At 36.6% G+C, this 24,496-nt stretch overlaps 1 protein-coding gene across 2 annotated transcripts in view; it reads right to left on the reverse strand.

The window, feature by feature from the left end:
- Window positions 1-4,746: 4,746 nt before the first annotated feature.
- The window catches only part of LOC137572256 (protein toll), a 71,673-nt gene continuing 51,923 nt past the window's right edge, over window positions 4,747-24,496 (reverse strand). For both annotated transcript variants that reach the window (XM_068283995.1, XM_068283996.1), the window contains 3 exons: window positions 10,972-11,988; window positions 10,554-10,910; window positions 4,747-4,932 (listed from right to left, as the gene is read on the reverse strand). In XM_068283995.1, coding sequence (XP_068140096.1) covers window positions 4,917-4,932; window positions 10,554-10,910; window positions 10,972-11,988 — 1,390 coding nt within the window. In that variant the 3' untranslated portion in view covers window positions 4,747-4,916. The remainder of the gene's footprint in view (window positions 4,933-10,553; window positions 10,911-10,971; window positions 11,989-24,496) is intronic.

The raw sequence follows: 24,496 nt of genomic DNA on the forward strand, positions 1-24,496 counted from the left end.
TCACACTGCATATTGTTTGCATTAGTTGGTTCTTTTTGGCTTTTTGCCATTGTTCTTGGTCTTCACAACACAAATGAAAGCCATGTTGATGTCAATAGGAAATTTATTTGGTTTTTATTAGCTAACATATTCGCTACTGCTCGCCTGGTGACAGTTAATTAGGGAGTGCGGGGAAGTTGCTATAGAGAGGAACACAAAAAACAAGAAATTAAAACTCAGTATGTTGAAAATGCAGAAATTTTCCTGGCTGTCATGTCTTCATTGACTGGATGCAAACAAGAACAAGAACGAGAGCAAACAGCAGCAGCAAAAAATTTATGCACGCACATGCAGCTGGTTGCATTTTTTGCAAGGCCTTCTCCTTGTTGCAAAACGCCTTTTTTCCCCTCCATATCATGTGGCGGAGGGTGAGAGTGAGGGGGGAGGTAACCGTGTTGCAGGTGCACTCAGCACGTGGCAATGCTCGCTACAAAGTTGTCAAACAAAATATGCAGCCGGAATCTAGCCATGATCTAACTCGTCTGGTACTGCAAACGTTGGCGGTTCTCTGATTGTCTCGTCAAGGGGAGACTTTATTCAGGAATGTTGATAGATAATAACTTTATGCTAAAATTAGCTTAAATTTGTGTTTACTTACATAAAGTACAAGTTAAGGAGGTAGTTGAAGTTGTTTAGCAAAAAGACTTGGGGCTAAAGTGTCCCTGTAAGCAATACATTTGGTTACTTAAGAGATTTTTTAGAAATCGCATTTCCTGTACCCATGTCCATCCAATTTTTGGTCTATTTATTTGAATCAAAACTAAGTTTTCACTGACCCTACAGGAAGAGTATTCTTCTGCTGTAGAAAACCGGCTAATGCGTTAATATATTGTGAATACATGGCGGATAGTGTTGATTAAGTGACTAATAAGTCTTAGCCTTTTGGGTTGTTTCAGCTGATTTGGAGGTGGGTTAATTCTGTAGGATGACAGATGGAAAGTAGCATTTCCAGTTGTTGAGTTTGCAGGATGATTAGCACCTTTGTTAGAACTGGCATCAGGTAAGGTCCTATATAAGAGGCATTGGGATGGAGAGCTTAAGTTGCACATTGGAGTGGAACTTACCATACAGAGATGAGTGATGTGACGACAAACAAGAATGATGAGTTACCTCAATAAAGACAATACAATTGAAGTAACTCTCATATGTATATATGAGATTTGTTTTCAAAAGATACGGAAGAAACTGCTTGAGTTTAGAAGTGATTTGCAAAGGATTCCTAGACAAAAATGCAACTTGACATATATAGAACATCGATAAGTTATATATGCAGGTGGAAATCAATTTAGATGAAGTTAGTTGAGTCTATTACTCTTCAAGTGCATTTCTTCCACATTGTATTTCTTAAGAGTTAGTTGGTTGATTTTATAACTGGTTGTTATCCAACAAAAACCAAGATTTAAGTCATGATTATCTCAAGTTCATTAGAGTTGACACCTTATTCAGTGTTGTAAAAGTCATTCTAAGGCTAATAAGCTGAGGTTTTCTGTGAATTTTAGCTATTGTAAAAAAAAAATGATTACTTTCTTTTATTGAGTTCTTTTATGGAGCTTTTTAATCTTTTGATTTAATAAAAGTTTATAATATGCTCTGGTCCATAGCTCTTGCATACATTTAATTAAATTTAGATGGAAATAGCCTTCCTTACTGTGTGTGTGTACGACTTTAGGGCTTCTGTTTTTTCATTTGGCCCTGCAATTAACATATTTGCACTGAAGCTGGCTAAAACCAATACGAGAAGTGCAGTCAAGTCGAGTCGAGGCTCTTATCTGAAAATCAACAGTTGTTATATTATGTGTTTCTCGTTTTTTGTGGCTCTTACACAGTGAACCTCGAGGGGGCTAAGAAAAATAACAGAGTTGTAGGCGTGTCCGAGGCCCAGGCGGTGGCTGAAGTAAGAAATTTGCAACTGCAGAAGCCAAGTGCAGTGGCTGCCACTGGGATCTGGTCTGCTCCACCCACTTTTGCGCTAGCAGGGCGAACAGTTTTTGTGCAGTTTTTTCTTCCTTCCTTTTTTGGGGTATCTAGCAGGGGATCTGAGTGGGCAGGCAGGCAGCTGTGTTAGCCGGGTTTAGCTGAGCTTAGCCGGGTTTGCATGCCAAAATAAACAAGTTGGTTCACTTGATTTACAACAGTCGCCACTTGGTTTGAACTGTTTTCGGTATTTGGTATTTGGTATTCAGCAGTGTTCACTGCTAAAGTTTATGGGTTCGTGTGTGGGCGTCAATTACCAGCTCATAAATTGGCCAAATGATTTGGTTACAAATTTTCGTTGTTTGGTTTGGTTTTTTTTTCTGGTTTTCTTTGTAATTGTTTATTAATCAACTCATTAATTAGTTGTGGAGTGTTTGTTGTTCTATTGATTTGCTGATTTGGTGGCATTCCGCTTCGATAAATTTAATTAATTTCTCTTAAAAACCGTTCTATTTTTCTATTGCATTTTTGATTAGTTTCATTCGAATTTGAAACCAACTTGGACGTTGTGAGTTTATGCTGGCAAAACCAATTCATGAATATAATTAAATGCATTCAAGCATTTTTAATTGTTTTTTGGCGCTAATTTAACATTGCTTACGCCCACCTACATCCATATAAAACCATATTAGAATTGCAATGGGCGTGGCAATGGTAAAGCATTATTTATGTATGTCGTTATGTGCACAATGTTTTTGTTGATTTGGTTTTGCTAGAAATTACCTTGGGGCTATGGATTGAAATCACAAATTGAGGCAAATCTGAAATTCAACCAAATTTCTAATGAAAATACATAGGCAAATGTTTTTCGGAAACTAGATAAGGGAAAACTAGAATGAAAATTTTAAAAAGAATTAAGTGTGACACTGTAGGAGCATATACATATGTATATCCGGAATTGAAGAATTGTTAAATGTAATGCTTGCAGAAATCATTGCCAAAATATATTTTGTATCTTCTGGCTTGTGGCTTAAGAAAAGTGATGGCCAATCAGAATCAATACTCATTTATTTAGTTCTGCGATTAATCGAAATGGCTAAGAAAAATAAAAATATTCGAAATTTTTATTCAGCATTTAGAAAAGACATTAAAGACAGTGGTGCTTAATGTCTTTTCCATCCTTTCTACATCTGGTTAATCTGCTCCCTTTTTTAGTTGACTTGAAGAAAGTTTTTAGGAAAGTTCCTATTCAAAAACAATATCGACAAGCTGAAGTGTAAAAAGTTAATCCTTGTTGTGAGAAATATCATTAATTTTTGGAAGCAAGAGCTTCAGTATTTGATAGTAGAATTTCGTTTTTTGTTGTGTCCTTTATAGCTAAAACTGAGAATTTATGATCTTGATAATGAATTTGAAGCAAAGATCTAAATATGTTACATAATTTTAGGATATTATTTCAGCTAGTTTCGGAAATCGCCAAGCTAAACCCGTGTAAGTCGCCTGGATACGACGGAATGGATGTGCCAGCCATCAAAGCCCTGCCTCCGAAAGGAATATAGCTTCTTCTCAAAATTACAAGTAAAAGCTACCTTTTAGGACATTTCCCCACCCAGTGGAAATGCGCCGAAATCATCCTAATACAAAAACCTGGGAAACCTGCAGCCAATCTCGCTTCAGTCTATTGTCGGTTCTGTCCAAAGTAATTGAAAGACTACTTCTGCTTAGAGTCCGACCAATAATGGAGGAGGCCGGTTTGATCCCTGATCACCAGTTTAGCTTCAGAGAATGCCATGGCACACCCAAACAATGCCATAGGATCTCGGGGAGAATTTTGGAGTCTTTTGAAAAAAAATTTTGTACTGGAGTGTTTCTAGATGTGACAAGATTCAGAGTCAGAGCCGGAGTCCCCTTAGGGAAGCGTACTAGGTCCATGGCTAAGGGAAGCGTGCTAGGTCCAGTGCCCTCTGCACTGCTGACATGCCGATAATCAACGATCCCAAACTCTTAACTGACAACAAAGTGCCACAGGAGGCTAGCAACCTCTTCCAAATCCAGTTTGACATTACATGCAACTGTCTCAAAAGATGGAATATGGCGGTCAATCCAGACCAAAGCGTACAAACAACGTTTACATTGAGGAGAAGTTACTGTCCACCTATTCTACTCGACGGAACCCCCATCCCCATCTGTGACTCAGCCAAATACCTGGGCCTGATTATGGACAAAGGGTTAACATGGAGGCTCGACGAAAGGATGGAAAAGTAAAAGCCAATGCGGACATATGGAATACCAATCTGGTGCACCACCAGCCGATCCAACTGTGACCCAATTCAGAAATTCCAAAGCAAGGAGCTAAGCATCATTTCAAACGCCGACTTTCTAACGACAAACATACAAATACATACTGAACTGGATATCCCATGGGAACGAGCATGAGATTTTCAGACTGACCGTAGATTATCTCTTGGGGTACATACATAGTTGTTTGATCTAAAATAAACTTTTTTAATACGGCACGTTTAAAAATGAAATACGAATTTTTGACCGATCTTTCCTACGGCTGCTATATTTTGTCTGAAGGACTTTGTCTGTTTATGGTAAGAAAAAGTCTAAACTGCAAATTTCTTCTTAATGGATTAAAAAAAAGGGTTGAAGTAAATTGGAAATATAATAAAGAAAACCTTAGGAAAGAAACTTTTTTTAAAAACTAAAAGATTTAGCATTTTAGAATCAATAATATAATTGAGTATTTAGAAAAATACTCACAAAATATATTTACCCAGTACACTAGACTTGCATTTAAATAGTTTGATTTATTTCGATGTTGACATACATAAAAGATAAAATAGTTAGAACTAGAAATTGTAATTAGTTACAGTTTAGTGGATATTTGAGTTTAAAATTGTTATTTATACTAAATGCAGTTCTGTTGGATCCTTTAGTTAAACATTTACTTGTCATCTTCATTTAGTTGGGGATCTGAAATAAATTAAAACATGAAAATATTTCAATTAACATAATTTGGTTATTTGTTTAGAAAGATTGCTAACTTGCTTAGGTCGGCAATTAACTCATTTTTATTATTTTTTTAACAAGTTACACACACAAACACACACACGCAATAATTACTAGACATTTATATTAACTTTAATTGCAGAGGGGCAACAACTACAACAACAACAAAATCGAAATTGGTAGCAAACTATGTTTCGTATGGTAAAATGTGAAGCACTTTATGATTTATATGTGCAGCAGAGTCAGAGGCAGAGGCAGAGGCAGAGCCTCCTGGACAGCCATCACCAACAACAAGAAGAAAAATCAACAAATCATTTTTCTGGCCAACGCTGACAGCTGCAATTTTTCACTGCCTACTACTGCCACGAGGCCAGAAGGAAGGGGGCACTTGGGTTGTGGAGCAGAGAAGTCATGCAACATTTAACAGTAAAGTCCATGCAACTTTAAAGCATAAATATGCAATGCAAAAGCAACCCCTTCATAAAGCACATACACATACATGTTTGAGTGGTAGGGGAGGGGTGGGAGGGGGGACACCCTTCTAAAACCAGCCTTAACTCACACTCTTGCACTCAAACTCAAATTCAAATCAATTAAATTCAATTAAAATCGAAAAACCACAAAACCAAGTGCAGTCTCCGCTTAAGAGGAGCATGGTGAGCTTAACCTTATCGGTCAGATGCACGACCATAACCCCTAAAGAGCTTAGCTGTCAATCTTACAGACGCAGACACACCCACACACACAAACACACACACCACTTGGAACAAAACAAGTCAAGGAAATTGACTTCTAAACACTAAACAATAGAAATTGCAAGGATATTTGCTGCTCCTAAGCCCCCTGAGAAGAAGTCAATGTCCTTGTGCTGAAACTCCTGTAAAATCAACAAGTCAACTGCCTGTCATTCAAATGTGATGGGTCAGGCCATTTATGTTTTGTTTCTCACTGTCTAATTGATGCCCCCCACTTGACCTTCTCAACCAAAAGAACATTTTATGCCAGTGCTGGAAATGCAATTGAAGTTCAATTCAATTTATATGCAGAAAGCCGTAAATCAAAGGTTTATTTATTTCCCATCTCTTTTTGTTACCAAAAGACATCTTAATTAACTGACGATTTGAATTGAAATGCATTTGCTTTTTGATAATTCCTCTAAGCCTATTAACTTTGTTATTCTTGGAGTTTTGCAGTTAAAACTATTTGAGAACACAATTGCACTATATTACTTTTTGTTTTTCCTATAACAGAAGCAAAATGAGAGAACATTTTCAATTTCGAATTCTTTTGTGTTTGCTTTCAAAAATCTTAATCAGGCCAATTAAACGGACGACCAGATGGGCATGTCCTATCAAATATCTTATATAATTTTTGTAAATAGAATAAAACCCATCAATAAATGCATCTACATAGTTCTTCGTTTTGTCTATCTTACTGAATCAAGAAAGTTTTCACCTAAAACTGGTTTGCTGGTTACATGTATATATCTGGGAGTAAATGGGTATTTGATCTGTCCACCATCTCGAAGTATTCTCCAGTATTCTAGGAAAACTTTACGGTCTTACGGTCAATATCAAGTCTTCCACTATGCCCTACATCTCGTTCAAATCACCACCCACAACTTGTTCTTCTTAGGTATAACTTTATTCAAGTATGTATATACATAGGTATAACTACTTGTGGATTTATAAGTACGTGGGTTTCTCTTTACACATGCTTTACCCTAACACTAGCACACATACATTTAATAATTAGTAACCATTCTTCGAACTTATCCTATAGGTTTATCATCAACTGGATTCTAGTTCATTCAGGTTACTCTTACTCATAAATATTTCCCTCAAGCTGAAAATCAGATTCTACATATCTTTAAGTTAAATTACTTTACAATATATTATCTTAATAAGAAATGATCCTTCGATGAATAAGTACAAGACTTGATACTCAAATTAAGTAGTCGTCCTCAAATTTACTAGACTTTATAAATCTGTCATAAAAAAACATTTGAAACACTGTCAAATAGATTCTAGGCCCTTCATTGGAGGACTTAAAAAAAAGTACTTTTATTTTGACTCCTAATGTCAAGATCAGATTGTCAGGACACTGAAGAATCTGAGTTTCTTTCTCGATCTGGTATAAAATAATACCTTATCACAATTCTAAAGCATTTCTTAAGATATAAATGCATTGTTAGTGTCATTTTACAGTAAATGGAAGTCTAACAATAAGCAGATGAATAGAAGAAGGCAGTATCTTAGTTAATAACTCGCCAATTATGAATTGGTTAAGGCAGGAAGCAAATATTTATGAATGTCCATGAAAATCTTGCAATCTTGAATATGATAAGATTTCAGTTGATAATCTTTACACTCTTGAGTGATAAGGAAAAATGCGTTACTACTCACTACTTTTGAGAGTATTTCGTAGTCGGCCAAATGAATTGGTTGTTTTTTTTAGTTGGTGGCCTTAAATACTTGACATTCTTCTGTGCGAGTAAAATATTTTCCACACACTCAAATTTTGTGCATAAAATTTTACCTACGCCTCGAGCGTTCTCATTTCTCTCCTGCTTAATTAATTAAAAAACTTTTTTGCACCTTTTTATTATGAATATTTTGTCTCATTTTTTCTTTTTGGTTGTAAAGAGCAAAAAAGAAATGTCTACAATTTTTATTTCGCACACACACAATTTTGAATGTTTTTGAGAGTTTTTTTTTTAGTTCAACTGGCAAATTAGGGTTTGGGTTAGAGAATGTTCGACATGCCTTGTTAAAATATTTGCAAATATTTAAATTGACATTTTTTTGTTATCTACTCCAGCGCTTTTAACCATGAATAGGTACATATACATATATAGAATATGTGCCCGGGAGGTGTCTTTAAAATTTGTAGATGACTTTAAACTGCATTTGAGCCTGGCAAACTAATCAAAACAAATTCAATTAAACGACACGACATATGGGGAGATGGTCCAGTGGTCCGGTGCAGTCCAGTTCAGTTCACTTCACTCTGTTCTCCTCTCTCTCTCTCTCTCTCTGGTGAAGTAGTGTTGGGTAGAGGCGACTCCTTTTGGCTCTCGCTCTCTTATCTGGCAGCACAATCCATTAAAATTGCACATCGTTTACACCAAAAATCAATTCGCCAAAGCATTTAGGCATTACAAATGCCAAGGCAGCCACTGCCAGCCACAGCTCGATGCTCTTCTGACTTGGTTCGAGTCCAAGTCCGAGTACGAGTTCTCTCCTATGGGTCTCTTTGGGGGCTTCAAATTCAACGTTGATGCCCATAAATTTCAATGTTGCCTCTTGTTGTTGTTCCTCTTGTTGCTGGTGGCTACCAAGCGATAAACGTAGCCCCAGTTGGCATTGCTTTGAAATGTATCCGCCAGATACGGAGACTCGCACTGCAAAAGCTACATTTGTGGAGAGCCAGAAGGGTCGCATTGGTCGTCGCTCATCGTCATCGTCATCGTCGTCTGTGTGTCGTGTGTCGTCTAGAGCGGAGCCTTCAGATATTCTGACGGCAACTTCTATTGCCAATGAATAGAAGTTTACCAAATTGAGGTGCCTGTGTTAATCTATCTGAATCTAAAATATTTCTGCAATGCATCAGAAAAAAATGATCTAGCACTCTTGCACTAACATGGCTAAACTAACAATCGGCTAAAAAGTTCTGAGTAGAATTGTATGTGATAGATAGTTCAGTTGGTCTTTAAGTCTTTATTTTGGTGTACTAGGAATCTTAAGTAAATAAATGAGATAGAATTTGTAATAAATTTCGTAAATTTGCAAGTAATCGTACTGTAAACTAAACAGAGTTCATATAGTTATCAAAATATCCAAAAGATATTAATCTGCGAACTCCCATAATCAGCGGTTTCAAAAAAGTGTGGCTGCATATTGAAAGAAAAAAGATCCAACGTTGCTAAAAAAAAGTGTGACTGTTTTTCGCAATGGAAAAAAATTCAAATAAGAACCTTTAAAAACTTATACAGTCTGTCAAATTTATCCCATCACTAATGATAAAAAAAACCTCTCCCTACTACCGTCGCCTTGTGGACCATTCTATTGACAGGGTGTCAGTGTCACCCAAGTTGTTTGGCAACGTACGACAAATTATGTCTATCGGAAACAGAGAAAAAGGCAACCAGGCCGAATATCAACGAGAAATGTATTTGAGGATCGCTTTGGTCAGTTGCTGGTGGTGGCGTCTTTAGAGCTTGCCCCGTCTTATGGGTGTCAGTTTGTTAAGCGTTTTATTAGCGGCCACCGGGTGGAGAGCAAATACAATTCCGAGATTAAAACTTGAGTGAGGACCATGAATTATGGTGTGCATTAATGGGTATGAAAGTATGTACATATGTAACATAGGACATGGCATTGGACTTTCAATACTTTCATCACAAATCACCTAAATGCAATTAAAAAGAACATTTAAACATTTTATTCATCATTTAGGCACATTACCTTTTCACTCATCAAATGTTTCACTTTTATTCACTTTCATCTCAAGCATGAATATGTGAATATTTTTGACATTTATGAGGTGCCACCCCTCTCAATGAAATGTTTAGTAACAACAATAACAAATGTCAAATATGATTTACATAACAGGCAAATGCGTTAGATACCCATAAATGATAGCAATCTATGGCATAACAAAGTCGACCAGAAAAGGTTGAAAGCATCGACTTGACTATACCCTGCTCCAGTAGCAAGAAGTTATCTTCTCATGATGCTCTGATGGTTGGAGAGTTAGGTTCATTTCTACCTTAGTAAAATATTAACGAAAACTGTTCAGGATCAACCAAGTAAGTGCTTGATCAAAGAACATATATGTACTAGATTAAAAAGATTCAAAGAAGTGATATGCTAAAACTAAATCTGCCTAATACATAGACGCAGATTTGGAACATAATAACATGGCTCTGCACGGGAAACCCTTTGAGCTCTTGGCAAATGTACAGGGTATGAAAATCACTCTTAACCCGCATAATTCACTTGATTTTCACTTACAATTCAGTGATTGTTGCTTTGAGGGGTGGTGGGAGGGTGGGGAAGGGCAAAGAAAGCATAACATTAGGTCTTATTACATTTGACATGTTGCGCCATATACGCAGGGGAAAAATATGAGGAAAACGGCAAAAGCAGATGAACAAAAGTTTTTCTTTTTCTTGGTGCGTTGCTTTCGTGCCACTTTCATTTCATCCCTTACTACAAATCAAAAGATAAATTGTTTTTGTTCATGATTTATATATAAAAATATTTCTGCCGCCTCCCCCGTTTATCTTTGAGTTTCTTATCGCTGTCGCTGTGAACAGAAAACGCAACAAATATTAATATTGTTTGTATTTCATGTTCTCCTTTTTTTCTTTTTTTTTTTTTTTCATTTCGTTTTCAATTTGGCAATGTCAGTCCAGAGGGAGCTCAAAGGAGGCGCAAGATGTCAAAAGTATGTAATATAAATTATTTGATTTCTCATTCTATCTCTCTCTCTCTCTCTCTCTCTCTCTCTCTCTCTCTCTCTCTCTCTCTCCTACTCTCTTTTAGAAGCATAAAAATCAAATAAAAGTTTTCTTCACTTACATTTGGCAGGCTTTTTCCAGGCATGTGTGGGGGGTTGCGGCCATACCATTCTCGTATTTCTTTTGAATGATAACATCCTTCGATTTAGGGGTCGGCTTATTGCAGATCTCCTTGTCCGAGAAGTGATCCAAATATTCATCACGCCGACAATAGATGCAAACCCCATAGATATATTCCTCCTCGCAGATGGTGGCATTTGTGTTTCGTGCCCAATCCGCATTGCCAGATACTCTAAACAACTGGCCCAAATAGATGTGAGACTTGGGTATGCCTGTAAAGGCAGTCGGTGATATTGTGGTTATAGGGTTTTGTTCGAGATTCAATATCTGAAGGTTCCTCAATTTATCAAAAAGACCGCTGAAAGTAAAGAAAGTAAAGCAACATATCCACAAATCAATTTTTAGTAGTTTCCACTCACCTCTGAATGCGATCCAAATTGTTGTAGGCCAAGTGAATTTCCAACAACATGGGACTATGATGGAACAATTGATCCGGCAAACGGGCTATGTTATTGCGTTCCAGTTTCAGGGTCAAGAGCTTCTGCTGGGCCTTAAGGAACTCGCGACCCAAATAACTGATATTACTACGAATGCTTAGGTAGGCCAATTCATGGGATTTCCAAAACATTTCAGCTGGTATATTATCGCCGCACTGAAAGAGTTCAAAGGACACCAGTTCTGACATGTGCCACAGTTCTTGAGAGGCAAATGTGGACATTTCCACACTGCTGTTCTTCACATCACAGTGGATGGTTAGGTGTCGCAATTTCGTTTGCTTCGAGAATATTTCACTGGCCACTTTGTGCATATTTCGCACCACAATATTCAATTTGGTTAACTTGGTCAGGGGATAGAGTATAGTGCCAGGAAGGTCACCGCTTCCCTGCATACTCAGATCCTTTAATTCCGAGAGATTTTCAAAGTAATTCGCTGGCAGGGCAGACTTGAACCCCAAAATGGTTAATCTCTTCAAACCCGGCTGATTGGTATAACGCTGTTGCAAGACATCGCCCTTGTCGCTCTTCTTGAAGTCGAAGAAGTTGTTTATCTCCAGTTCTGTGTAGTTCGTGATACCCAGAGTGCTGATCAGTTCCTTGACACTCCGGGCATTGGGCAGGGCACAATTGTTGATGGACAACTTGCCGATTTTGCCCACTTGAAGTGGTGGGATATAGCCAAAGCCGCGTACATCAAAGACATTGCAATTAATGCTGTATAGCTCTTTGGAATTACTATTCAATTGGATTTTCTCGCACTTGATTTCACCATCCTGACACTCGCACAAATTCCGATCCCTGATCAGAGCTTCGCATCCCGATTTGGTCACATAGGTGGCAGTGTGATTCTCTTGTCGTGTCGACAGAGGACAAAGCGCTATCAGAAATAGCCAGAGAAACAGCATCCTGATCCTGAGATTCCCGAATACCAACTGATTGCTGTAGGCAAAGAAGAAAAAATGAGAAATTATATGACAGTTTCACTTATCCTTTTTGCACTAGTTTCAGGTAGCCACCACCCATTCACACCCAGAAGGCGGCCATTTTCTTTGCTCACAGGTAAAACTCTTCTGGCCAAGTCGCTTGGCCTCACTTTTAATGGCCCGTAATTTACAACGCAACGCAGCTCGATTTCTGCATAATATTAAACCATTTTGGAATTTTGTTGTAAGAAAAGAAAAAAGCAAAAGCAAAAACATCTACAAAATGACTTAAATTGCCATTTGCCATGGCGTAGAGGGAACGCGAGGATTCTCGGGGATCCTCATGATGTGAGATGATCTGCGCCAGCAGCCAAAAGCCGCCTCGCCTGATAACAGTTGAAAATGCGCAACTTTACATACGAAATCATTGCTCAAAGGGGAGAGAAACATGAAGAAGTGCAACTGAGACAACCTCCAGGCACACACACACACACATCCAGTCAGCCAGTTGCCATAATGCAGGCCACAAGCACAGTGGAATGAACTTACTCGAAAAAAAGTGTTAAAGTAAATTCTTTCTACAATGGCATAAGTCACATGAATTGATTGTGAATCCTAATTTTGGGTAAAAAATCTGTCAATTTGGAAGAGTTAGGAGTTGTCAATTCAGAAGATGTTAAATAGGACTACATACAAATTTTACTTAACTAACTCTACTAAGATCTCTTACCATCTTAGTAATGGTTTAACCCACAGTGCTTTGTCCTGTTCCCAGCTGGAGTTCAATGCTATCATCGAGTTCGAACAACCTCCACAAACAAAAGTCCGCATGGTGGCGGGAACTCAGACTCAGACTTATTCGCTGAATCTGGGCAATGGCTGATGCAGATGATGCTTGCATTTCATACAAATTACATTTCATTCTGGTTTTCAGTTTCATTACAAATGCAAAAATGCAAAATGGCAAGACCGGCCATTAACTCAACCCAACTGAAATCGACTTGAAGTCTCTACACAGAGTCAGACTTGAAGTTGGAGATGGAGTCGCGAGTTGGGAGTCTGTTGATCGATGATCATCTTGGTGGTGCTGGCTGTAGCGATGATCAAGTTTATTTTTTGTTTTTTTTTGTTTTTGTGTATCGTTTGGGGCGAACATGCGTAAGTGGTTATTCCTCAATCACCTGCCCCGCTTTGCTCTGTCCCCGTCCCGGTCTTCGGTATAAGCCATACGCAGTAGTTGCACATTCACAGATTGGGGCCAATGCACATTTGAATTTGTCGGCCGCCAGCCAAACGATCGACAACCAATCAGCCAGTCCCAGAGTCCCAGTCCCAGTCTCAGTCCCAGTCCCAGTCAGATCCAAAACCATGGCTGCTGCTGCTGTTGCTGCTGCGGCTGCTGGCGGTGGCAAACATTTCATTTTTCACGATTCGCCGTCTCGTATTCCCAAGAGCTAAATCAATAAATTACGTGACAGGCATGCAGAAAACCTGATGCCTTCCAACTTGGACTCGGACTGCGACTCCGACTGAGAGACTGAGACTGGGAGTGGGACTGATCGCCGTTTGCATTTTGCTTCGTTTTGATTGAATCAATCAAAAAATTGTTGCTAAAATAAAACATGCCTTGATCATATGTATGTACGTATGCCCACTATATTATGTTCATATATATCGTTTGCAGATCTTCTGGCGCAGCCATAACATATAAATTATGATTATGGCTTCAAGATCATTTCATTCCATAACATCTTCTCTCCCCATTTGCCATTTCCATCTCCATCTTCTTATTCTATCCATCTTTGTCTCTCCCTCTTCCTTCTTGGCCTTTTGCTTGGCATTAAATTTGATTGGTTTTCATTTGTTTTGAGCAGGAAATGCTCAATAAAGTAGTTCTTGACTCTATTTAATTAACTTTGACAAATTGAAAACTCTCTTGCAGGATGGGATTCCTGATGATTTTTAAAATGTAATCAAATTATAAACTAAATAGAAAAGGAGCAAACAAATAGCTATAGCCACTCTTTCAATTAATAATAAATAATTTGCGTGGCGCACAAAGTTTTTGCGACAAGGCTAATCCAAAAGGCAAAGAACTCCTGGGATGAAGAAGCCCCTTGTGGAGATGAAGCCAGCCAAGCAAGACGAGTGGAGCCAGTGGCAGGAAAACTTCACATTGATTTTTGATTTGCTTGCCAGTGGCAAAAATAAATCGCCTTAGGCTAAAAACTTTTCCTGCTTTTTCCCGAACACAACAAAAGAAAAAGCATTTACCATTAAATACAAAAGGAGTTTCTTGAACTTGGTAAATAAATGGTCATAATCCTGCTGCAATATACTCACATCATGGCCTATACACAGGAGCGGATCAAGGATGTTTACCAGGGTATGAGTAGGTATCCTAGCGAATCTATTAAAAAGATCTTTCGGTTAAGAATTCTTACTAATTCAACAAATAAATCTGATGATTCGGAATAAGCTAAGCCTAAGTCTAGATTTGCGATGATTGTCATTTTAATAATAAGACTTCTCAACTGTTGGATCTATTAAGCTATCAAAAGTGTTTAACAATGATTATACCCTTTCTAAGAACTAACTGATTTAAAAAGAAGTTTTTTTTCTAACATTTTTAGTTTTTTTGGGCGTCTACCCCATTTGCTTCGGCCCTGTGTCTTCTATGTAGACCCAGAATAAGGTAGTTCAGGATATGTCTGGACATTCTGTCTGGAGTGGTTTTTGGGGGCGTGTTTCATGCATTTCCAGCATTTGATTTATATGGTCATATGCAAATTTTTGCCGCTGTTATGGAATAATAAAAATTAAGTTGTACGAAGTTGTTTCTTGCCAGAACTCTTCCTGCCTCCTTTCTTTACCGAACCCCATAATAATTCGCTTAAAATTCATTTACTCACGTTTTTCTCTCCCCTCCAGCTACCTCCCCCCAGCTCATGGCTTTGGGCCAGAGAAATAAAAACATAGTCTAGCTTAAGGCGTCCACGCCCCATCATCTTTGCCATACTTCCATCCCCAACTCTTTCTCTTTTCGACAACTCTTTGGACCGCAGGGCATAACCCGCTCCCCTTTTCCATTTTTTGCTCTGCTCGTCAAATAGATGCATGAAATTTAATACATTTCCGGACAAATGATGAATGGAATCGTCATCATCATCAACATTGGCCTTCTTTTTGGCATTGTTGTTAGTTCTCTGTTTGCGCCTATTTATTTATTTTAATTAAAAGAGACACGTGTTGCTGTTTTCTTTTTGCCACGGCAACGCAATTCACAATCATAAGAAAATTATTTTAGAAATGTCTGGGTGCGGTTGCCTTCCCTGCTAATGTGTGGTGGGGGTGGGAACGGGTTGTGGCAAGTGTAATTCTCTGGTAAAGTGAAAACTGTATCGATGGCAACATTGAATGAATCCAATATGACATACTTTTGTGTGTTCAGGTACCTACATACATACAAACATACGTACATTTTAATGTACCTGTGGACTTTTATATTCTTCTAAAAAGATCGAGAAGTACTTATCATACATCAATGCCAAAGAAATTACCAAATCAGGAGCTGGTAAACTTCATATCCTTTTTCGCTACCTTCTTTTAATGAACTACAAGTTGATCTACTTGTTGTAGTCCTAGATCACATTTCAATTTAGAAAATTAGTAAAGATATTTTAATTACATTTTTATATGGATCTTTCGAAAATTAAGGAGTATACGAAATAGATTTTCAAAGGATATCCTAATTTCAACAGACTAATGTAAAGACGGCCAAACTTTCACAGATATTAGGTATCTAAATTACAGTTTTACGAACTTAATGACTAATCCTACCTCTAAATTGATATAATAACTTTATTAGTAGTACATTGAATCTTCTAATAAGTAACTACCGACGTGTGGTGGTTATTTTTACCATTAGAATTACATTTCTTATAGGAAAAACTGGGTCTTATTGTTAGAACATGGGATCTGAAGTGAATAGCTTTTCCTTATTTCCTCTTCTTTAAGTGTTCTTTGAGGTCTCATTGTGATTTCTATTACGATACCTACGAGTTTTCTTATATCCTAAGGGGTTTTGGTTTCGTCAAGGATATTAAAGTTTTTTATTTCGCTTAACCCAAGATTGTTAAAGAATTGGAAATTCTTCAAAGACATAAGTATTCCAAAGTGGTGGCCATACGTTATAGAAGAATCTAAGAGATCAACCCATGATAGTATGAAGCTAGAATGCAAAGATTTTGCGATTAAAGGTCAAACTGACGAACATGAACATGGACAGATTGGTGACGGATGGTGATCAAGAATATATACTTACATTCATTTATATTGGTGCCAAAAAAGAAGTACTAATATCACATCGAACTTAAAAACTAACTACTTCTATGATTACTTTTATGTGAAAATCGAACCTGATTTTCATTACCGACTTAAGGCATATTTGAAAGTGACCCAAAGAAGGCCAAATTTGAATTTCTATGGTTGCCTTTGGTATCTACAAAATTATTCATGGCCTCTTTGTTAGCCCACATAATCGTATTGTTGAATTCCCTTAGCCTTATGAATTTTCTCATCGGTTTTGTCCTTCTGTTCTCCTTTTAATGCTTCCCCACTTCTTCTATACTCCCTGCAATCGGCAAGCCACACAAAATGGGGCGTGACTGGATCATGTACATAACCTGCAAATTTTGCATGGCCAAAGTGAGCCAGTTGGAAGAGTCAGATGGAGCACGAGCAGAACCAAAATACAGAGAGCACACAGTATGATGCCCTTGAGTGATCTATGCAAAAGAAAAGAGCCAGCAAGCATCTTCTCTGCGGTTTCAGCTTACCAAAGATCGTGGCCAAAAGGTGACTATGCAAAATGGGAAAAGGTGGAGAAAAACAAAATATGAAAGGTAGCTAGTAGCCGGTAGCCGACTAGTCATCAAAACTAGGAAATTAGCATAGACAGGCTAAGCTGCTGCCGTTTCGCCATTCGCTATTCGCCATTACTGAGCCAATGGCCCAAAGTGCGTAGAAAATCATGAAAATGGCTACTGAAGTAAAGCCGGCAAAAAGAATGAGTGACGGTGCGACAACTGAGGGGAAGGTGTATGATGGAGTGCTTCAGTTTTCAGCCAACGGCATTAATTTCATACAATTAATGAAAATTACATGAAATTATGAGTGGAACATTGAAATTCCTTGTGAACATCACCCAGGACAACAATCATAGTGTCCCTCATACTCATGTTCATCTCTCCTCGGGTCTGGCATCTCAACTATAGCTCTCTATGTCGGCTGGTTCAGCTTGGGTGGCTTTTTTGCGTTTTGTCTAAATGAAAGAAAATTAAATTTTTCACTCTCTTGCTTAATTGAAACATTAGCCAAAGCAACACAAGACAAAAAAAACAACAACAGCAACAAAAAACAGAAACATTTTCATTTTCATGTTCATTTACATTCAAATTAACTCGTAATGAAAACGAGTCGAGAAACTTTGACTGTGACTCTTACTGCGTCTATGACTGGGATGCTGTCTCTATGCGGGGGGTTGTGGCATTTAATTAGTTGTTCTGATTGTTGTTGTTGTTGTTGCTAGTCATTTCCTTCTGGCATAGCCATTTGAACTTTTGGTTTATGATTCTGTTTGTTTTGACACTCATTTAATGCCCATTTATACGATTTGTTAGCAGTTGAAACTAACGTGAATGCTTAATGAGACAATCACAGCCACCCCTCAGTCCACAAAACGCCACCACCCACCACCCATCGCCCATTACCCATTGGCCCAACTTATATAAAAGTCTATTAAATTAAAGGCAAAACTGTTTAACTGTTCTAAGAGTTTCAATTAACTTTTATTGACTTGTATCCATTGGATACTTGGATCTCTTACAGCAGTGGAAATGACGCAGAAATTCGCAAAGGATCAAATTCTTTAGACAGTGCCGCATTAGCCATAATGCAGGATTAGCAAATGATAAGAGTCCCGAGTCTTGTTTGACGACTTTTGATTACTAAATATTTTATTTAATATTCTTTCACTTTTCTTCACACAAATTTAAATTTAAAAATTTCGATAATTTTTAAAAAACTGTTTAGTTTGTTAACTTGTAAAATGGCTAAGTTTTAAAACGCTTTTAAATTGAAAACTAAATCATGTTAATCTTTTCTAATCCATTCTAATAAACCTTAATTTCATGAAGCTCCTATATGAACAATATTAAGGATAATGTATTTCAATCTTCATGAAAATCTCAAGAAGTGAATTTTTTTATAATTTTTACTAAAATAGGCTCGAAATAATCCAATAATCCAAGTGTTTAAAGTCATTTTAAATATACTTCATTGCAATATAATTGAGATGTATCTTTTTTAAATCGGTTAATGAGCGAAAATCAGTCTAACAAGATCTAACCAACTTTATAAAAAGGGTAGACTAACCCAAAGTTTGTGTTTAAGAACTCTAAAAAAACATCCAACATCCTTGCGAATCATTTTTGAACAATTCTGATTCATGTTCTAACTTTCTCATGGTAAAGTGATCTTTCAAATTTTGTTATGACCCCGAAAACTTGTATTCATATTTTCATTTCTATTGTGACTTAAGATATTATGCAATTATAGAGGCTAAATTTTGTATCTAAACTAGCCAATTCTTTGCAGGGTATACAAATTTGGCATATTTAATGCTGCTGATTCTTCGTCTAGTCGACAATCGAACTAAATTTCTACATCCAGTATAAATGTATACAACAAATATAAAATATGTTATATTTGTTTATAAGATTTTCAATGTACCAACACATTATCTTAAATATATATACACTTATGTTCCTTTATTAAAAATATTTAGTGGTATTATGTATTTATATATAGCACATATTTATATATTATGGCACTCAACCAAGCCACAATCTCCTCTATATACAAAACATAGCTACTCAATTTTGATAAGCAGAATTGCTTAATCTAGGCTTTATAATTCTTTCACATTTTAGTTTAAATTCAACTTTATGAGTGACAAAATGTAAAAATGTTAACAAAATTTATGAAAATATTTTGCCTACTTCTGTTAACCGGACTAAGGAAATCGTATTCGTCATATCTTGATAGAATCAGGGACGATTATTGTCTCGATTATTGTGCCAATGAGTGTAAAGAGGCCGAGACCTTTGAGAATGCTAAAACATGCACCAAGAATGGAAACATCGTAATCACCGACAAATACAACATTGAAGTAAAAGATAGAGATTTCACAATAATCTGGAAGATAAACCCAGTTAACCTAACAGATCTAAAAAAACTAAATTCATCGGACTACAAATTCATAGTTTATGAACTTCAAGTGCAATATTTGAAGGAAGATTTCTTTGGACACTTCAAGGAAAATGCAATTGTTCGAGCCGCTGATTATATGAAGGCTCTTAATTTATATTCCTTGGAGAAGTTTAGGGATGGAACCTTAACGAGTTATATTTCTGAACAGAGCGTTAATGTAAATGATGGGCCACATATTATACATTTCAATCACTTGAGTGATCATATAAAGCTCTCAGACTTCTATGGTAAATTCTTTGCTGTGCGGAAAGATCGATTAATGCATATTACTTTTAATGATACCGAAGTATTTGATCTTGACAACAAAATTATCCAAAATAATATCAAAATACTTAGTATTTCGTTTTCCGGACTTAATTTGGAAAGTTTAAGTACAAATTTCTTTGACAAATTGTCAAACATTACGGATTTGTATATTTCGAATTGTACTTCGAAAAACTTTGAATTTTTCAGGTTGGTATTAAAATGATTGACCATCTTGCTCTTAACTATAATATATTGTTACTTGCAGATCAATTAAACTTCAAAACAATTTGGAAAGGCTGCATTTGCGGTCGAGGGAGAATGTGGACTTAAGTGTTTTCGAATATTATAAAAAACTAAAGGAAATTTATGTAACCAAAGAAGATCTATCGTATTATTCGCAAATCGCTTCCAGCACCAACTTAACTGCCTTTATCTGTGATTATCCAACTGATCTGGGATGCATTATAAACGTCGGCATGAACGGAAAACGATGTCCTTTGGGTTGCCAATGTTCAAAGAAAAACTTTTGGAATCCATTAGTGATAGACTGCAATCGTTGTGGATATGACAATATTCCTGAGTTGCCTGTACCAATCAAAGGCGAAACAATTTTAAAGTTCGAATATAATGGCCTAACACATTTGCCCAACCTAACGAGCGAGGGATATAATAATCTAAAGGAACTCCATTTGGCCAATAATAATCTAACCAATCTAACGATGAACCAGTTACCCCAAAGACTTTCTGTATTGGATATTCGAGACAATAAGTTGACGGCCCTTGACGATGATGTAACAAAGTTTGTACGAGATCTGTTTTCTAGGGTTCATCTATCTGGCAACCCCTGGCAATGTAGTTGTAGGTTTACAAAGTTTCTGGATCTTCTTCATGTGCAACATCTTTCTGTGTATAAAGCAGCTATAAGGAATTGCAGTGGACGAGCAAATTGTCCTTTCCGTTGCTCATGTTGCACCGACGAGAATCAGAAGTTTACTAAGACCTGCAAGAGGGGTTTTCCTTTATTATTTGTTATAAAATAAGGTCACACATTTGCATGTTTGGATATAGAAACATATTAGTAAAGGAAATTTACTTATGATATTCAGAGAATGTCATTAAATTGAGTTTTTATATATGTTTTCAGACTTTATTTTATCATAGAGTTGCAGTTCAGACAAAGGATTGCATACATTTGGGAGGAATGTCCCTTATCTCACATTCCAAGGTCTTTCATTTCACTTAAAAGATCAAATCCGTTGGAAAATATATAAAATGATCACATCGTAGATATATCTTAAGGGTAAATGAATTCGATTTTTGTGGAAACCAATCAAATCTTATTCAGCAAAAGAAATAAATGCGATCAAGAAAATATACTGAATCCTTTGGCTATAGGTTTGGGTGTTTTTTATTCCAAAGATTATTAGATTTGTTTGGTTTTATCAATTCGGTTTGCCTATGTCTTAGAGGCCATCAAGTGCTTGGCAAAGGGCTGTGTTTTAATGATATTCTCTTTGATATCATTTCACATTCTTGCATACATTCCTCTAAGAAAAGTCGACAACATTTCATTTGGTAGATGGTTGTTCCTGCTTGCCACCCTGTTGAAAGAGTTGCCCATTTACCAGGCTTGAATCAGGACACACAGAAACCAGGAATTGCGAAACTCTGAAACTTTCTGCACACACAGCACAAATTGCAATCAAAGCTTGCATATAGCTACAGCTCCTCCCCTATTCTTTTCTCCACCACCTCCTTTGACCGCATCTAGTTGGGCTCTGACTTTTTTTAGCACTTCAAATTGGTAAACAAACAAACTCACGTTCAAATGAAATGTGAGCATAAACAGAAATTTTTCACACAAACGTTTTACCCTCTCGCTTCCTCTCTCTCTAGCTAAATCTGGGCAAACAAACTTGAAGCGGAAACATTGCGCATACGTCGCGTTGCACGTGAATAAAGAAGAAGAAGAAGAAGAAGCAGCAGCAGCAGAAGAAATCACTTGACACGCAAATATGCATAAACATGGCATGAATATTCATGCTCAAACCCAAACCCAAACCCAGAACCAGACATAGACTCTTCGTGTTGTCTCTCTTGAAAAGCAGGACTCACATCACATCCACTTGTAGGTCCTCGTATCTTGGTTTAGAGATGAAATGCAATGCGCATTCACAATGTGGCCCAGCAGATGAATGAATGAATGAATGTTTGCTCAACTCGAGAGGTGAGTGAACTGCCTATTTGAGGGCAGGGTGAATATAATATGCAATTTTCACAGCATACGAATGAATGAAATGAAATGAATGGCTAGAAATGTGCAAACAGGTCGATGTGTCGATGTGAGGGGTTGCTCGAGGGTCTCTCTCTCGTGAGAGAGAGAGAGGGGGAGTATTAAAATTTCTTATTTTTGAAACAATCATAAATCCTTGTCAATCACACGCGGCTGTCATCATCATCATTTTGTATCCACCCGGCTCCATTTTGCTCCAAAAAGGCCTAAATATGGCTAGTTCTAAGTTTCGTCTCTTGACTTTTACTTTGTGCCAAGGCGGAACTGATTACAGAGACGCGTCATCGTCAAAGTCTCGTTTCTGCGTGACAAAAATTTCTTCATAACATTTTCTTTTATTTTTTTCGTACTTTGTTTTTGACTTTCTTTTATTTTTTGTGTGTGTCATTTATTTGATGCCTTGTCGTCGCCTTTCTGACAGCTGCGCGATAGGCAGATGAGCGGGGTATCATAACACTTGGGGGGTGCTTGCCGGGTTGAATGGTTTCGCAACACTTGAAGAGCTAATTTCTTGGCCTTCTATTTGACAATAATCAATCATTTTGCTATTCCCTTTGCATGCTATTTATTGATTGTCTGTGGTGGGCCAGACAATTGTTCATATTTTGATAAGGGCGGGGTTGAAAAAAAACATCGAAAAAACCCACAAAAATCGAAAGCAAATTCAAAAATGTATTCATAGACTACTAGTTTTTTAAGCAGAGGTTCTAACCTGTGGGTTAAGTATATATCCAATCTGCATAAACACCAAAATATCAAAATTTTGAAGCTTTCGTAGACAAAATTAAGCAATTATGTCGAAATATCAAACGAAATGAAACATATGTGTTTATATAAACAATTCTTATACAATTTAGCATCATTTATCTACATGAAATACTATAGATTATCTGGGCAAAAGATTTTCTAAAGAAATTTAAACATATGTGAGCAATTTCTGAAGCGTTCTGTTCTAATATCTGAATGTGAAAATATCTAAAGTGAGCCAATTAGAAAAGTAATGGCTTGGTACATAATTCACTTCATAACAAGGAAATGAAATGGAATTTTAAACCGTTTCTTAAAATTCGATCTTATGCCAAAGCTATTGTCAGTCATACTTTGTTGAAGTGGGTCAACCATATCAATCCATGCAAACTATGCACCATGTACAGCTGCGAACTTCAAAATTGCACTACTTGCTGGGGTAATGAGTTCAAAGGATTCATAGACTTATTTTAAGGATCAAGGAACATGTGAATATGTTTTTGAACCTAAAATATTTCCTACTAATGGAAGCAAAAAAAATTAAATTAATATCCAACGCTTTCAAAGATTTTTATAAAACATTTTGATATACTCTAAAAATACTCGAAACTAAAAATAGCATCAATTGCAGTATTTTGCAAAATACCGTCATATTTCGCAGGATTGTATTGCAAAAAACACATATTTAACAGTTTCTGGCTCAAAGTCAATTTTAAAAGCACCAGCACTAAAAAAAATGCTAGACTTTTAAATATAATGGGTCAGGGAAAACACTGCCCTGTGTTTGTACATACTTATATCAAAACAGTCTAGCACCTTAATAACATCTTATACCATTAACATATTTTATTTTTTTTTTTTAAATATTAATCACATTTTTGTTAAACCTCTTTATCTTTTGAATATATGTAGAGCCCTTTACACTAATTCTGATAGCGCCCAGTGTATGCACACAGGAAAAAAAGTGGAATCTGCAGTTTCAAGCTTTTTTGTTCCTTTTTCGCTTCATGTAGTTTGAATTCCCAACTACTTTTAGATATGATATGACCATTACAACTGTCGCTTCTTTAGCTTAGTCTGATGATGATAGAACTTGGTGGTTCTTGAAACAACTAAACAGACAACCTGCTCAAATTTTGTGATTAAAATCTGATAAATTAGTAAGATTTATTGACCTCAAGCCTCACAAGATGCCAAAAACAAATAAAATCTCCATAATCAATGAGAATTTCAAATCTTTTTCAAAAGTAAACATTTTAGTCCAATCGAATGCAAGTTCACAAATTTCAAATCAGTCTTTATAAACAACAATTTCAATTCCCAATTGGAGATATGGCAGAATATGTCCAGACACATTTGACTTTTTGCTAATTTTGTTAAAAGTTTTTAATCACAATAATTAGACTTAACAAAAAAAAAAGGCGAGTGTTTTTCAAACATTTCCAGAAGTCTCTCTAATTTTAAATAAAAGAAAAAGGAAATATTTTTTAACCCGGTAACAAATCCAATTTAATGATAGTGAAGAAAAAAACGACATCATTATAACATATATTTCTCCAAAGAAATTTGCATACAAAATGATGTTAAATCACCAACTAAAACTAATCCCTCAAATAATCTGCAATGATTTGGTCCAGACAAATCAAAAAGAGCTGAAACCTTAAGAAAAACATAAAAATAAGAAAAAAAAAAGAATGGAGAAAAAAACACAAGACAAGCCTGGGGCAACAATTTAAGATTTACGCCACTTAGAAGACATTTAAGCGTGCAACAAACACAAAAAGCAAAAAGAAAAATATAAAAAAAAAGAATTTCAAATCTTTAAAAAAGTGAGAGGAGATAGAGCGAGAAAGAGAGAGGGGGGAACTGCCGCCACATCATCTCAAGCAAAGGCAAAAAGTCGAAA

Source organism: Drosophila tropicalis, unplaced genomic scaffold, assembly GCF_018151085.1.
Source record: "Drosophila tropicalis isolate 14030-0801.00 unplaced genomic scaffold, ASM1815108v1 contig_3, whole genome shotgun sequence".
Lineage (NCBI taxonomy): Eukaryota > Metazoa > Arthropoda > Insecta > Diptera > Drosophilidae > Drosophila > Drosophila tropicalis.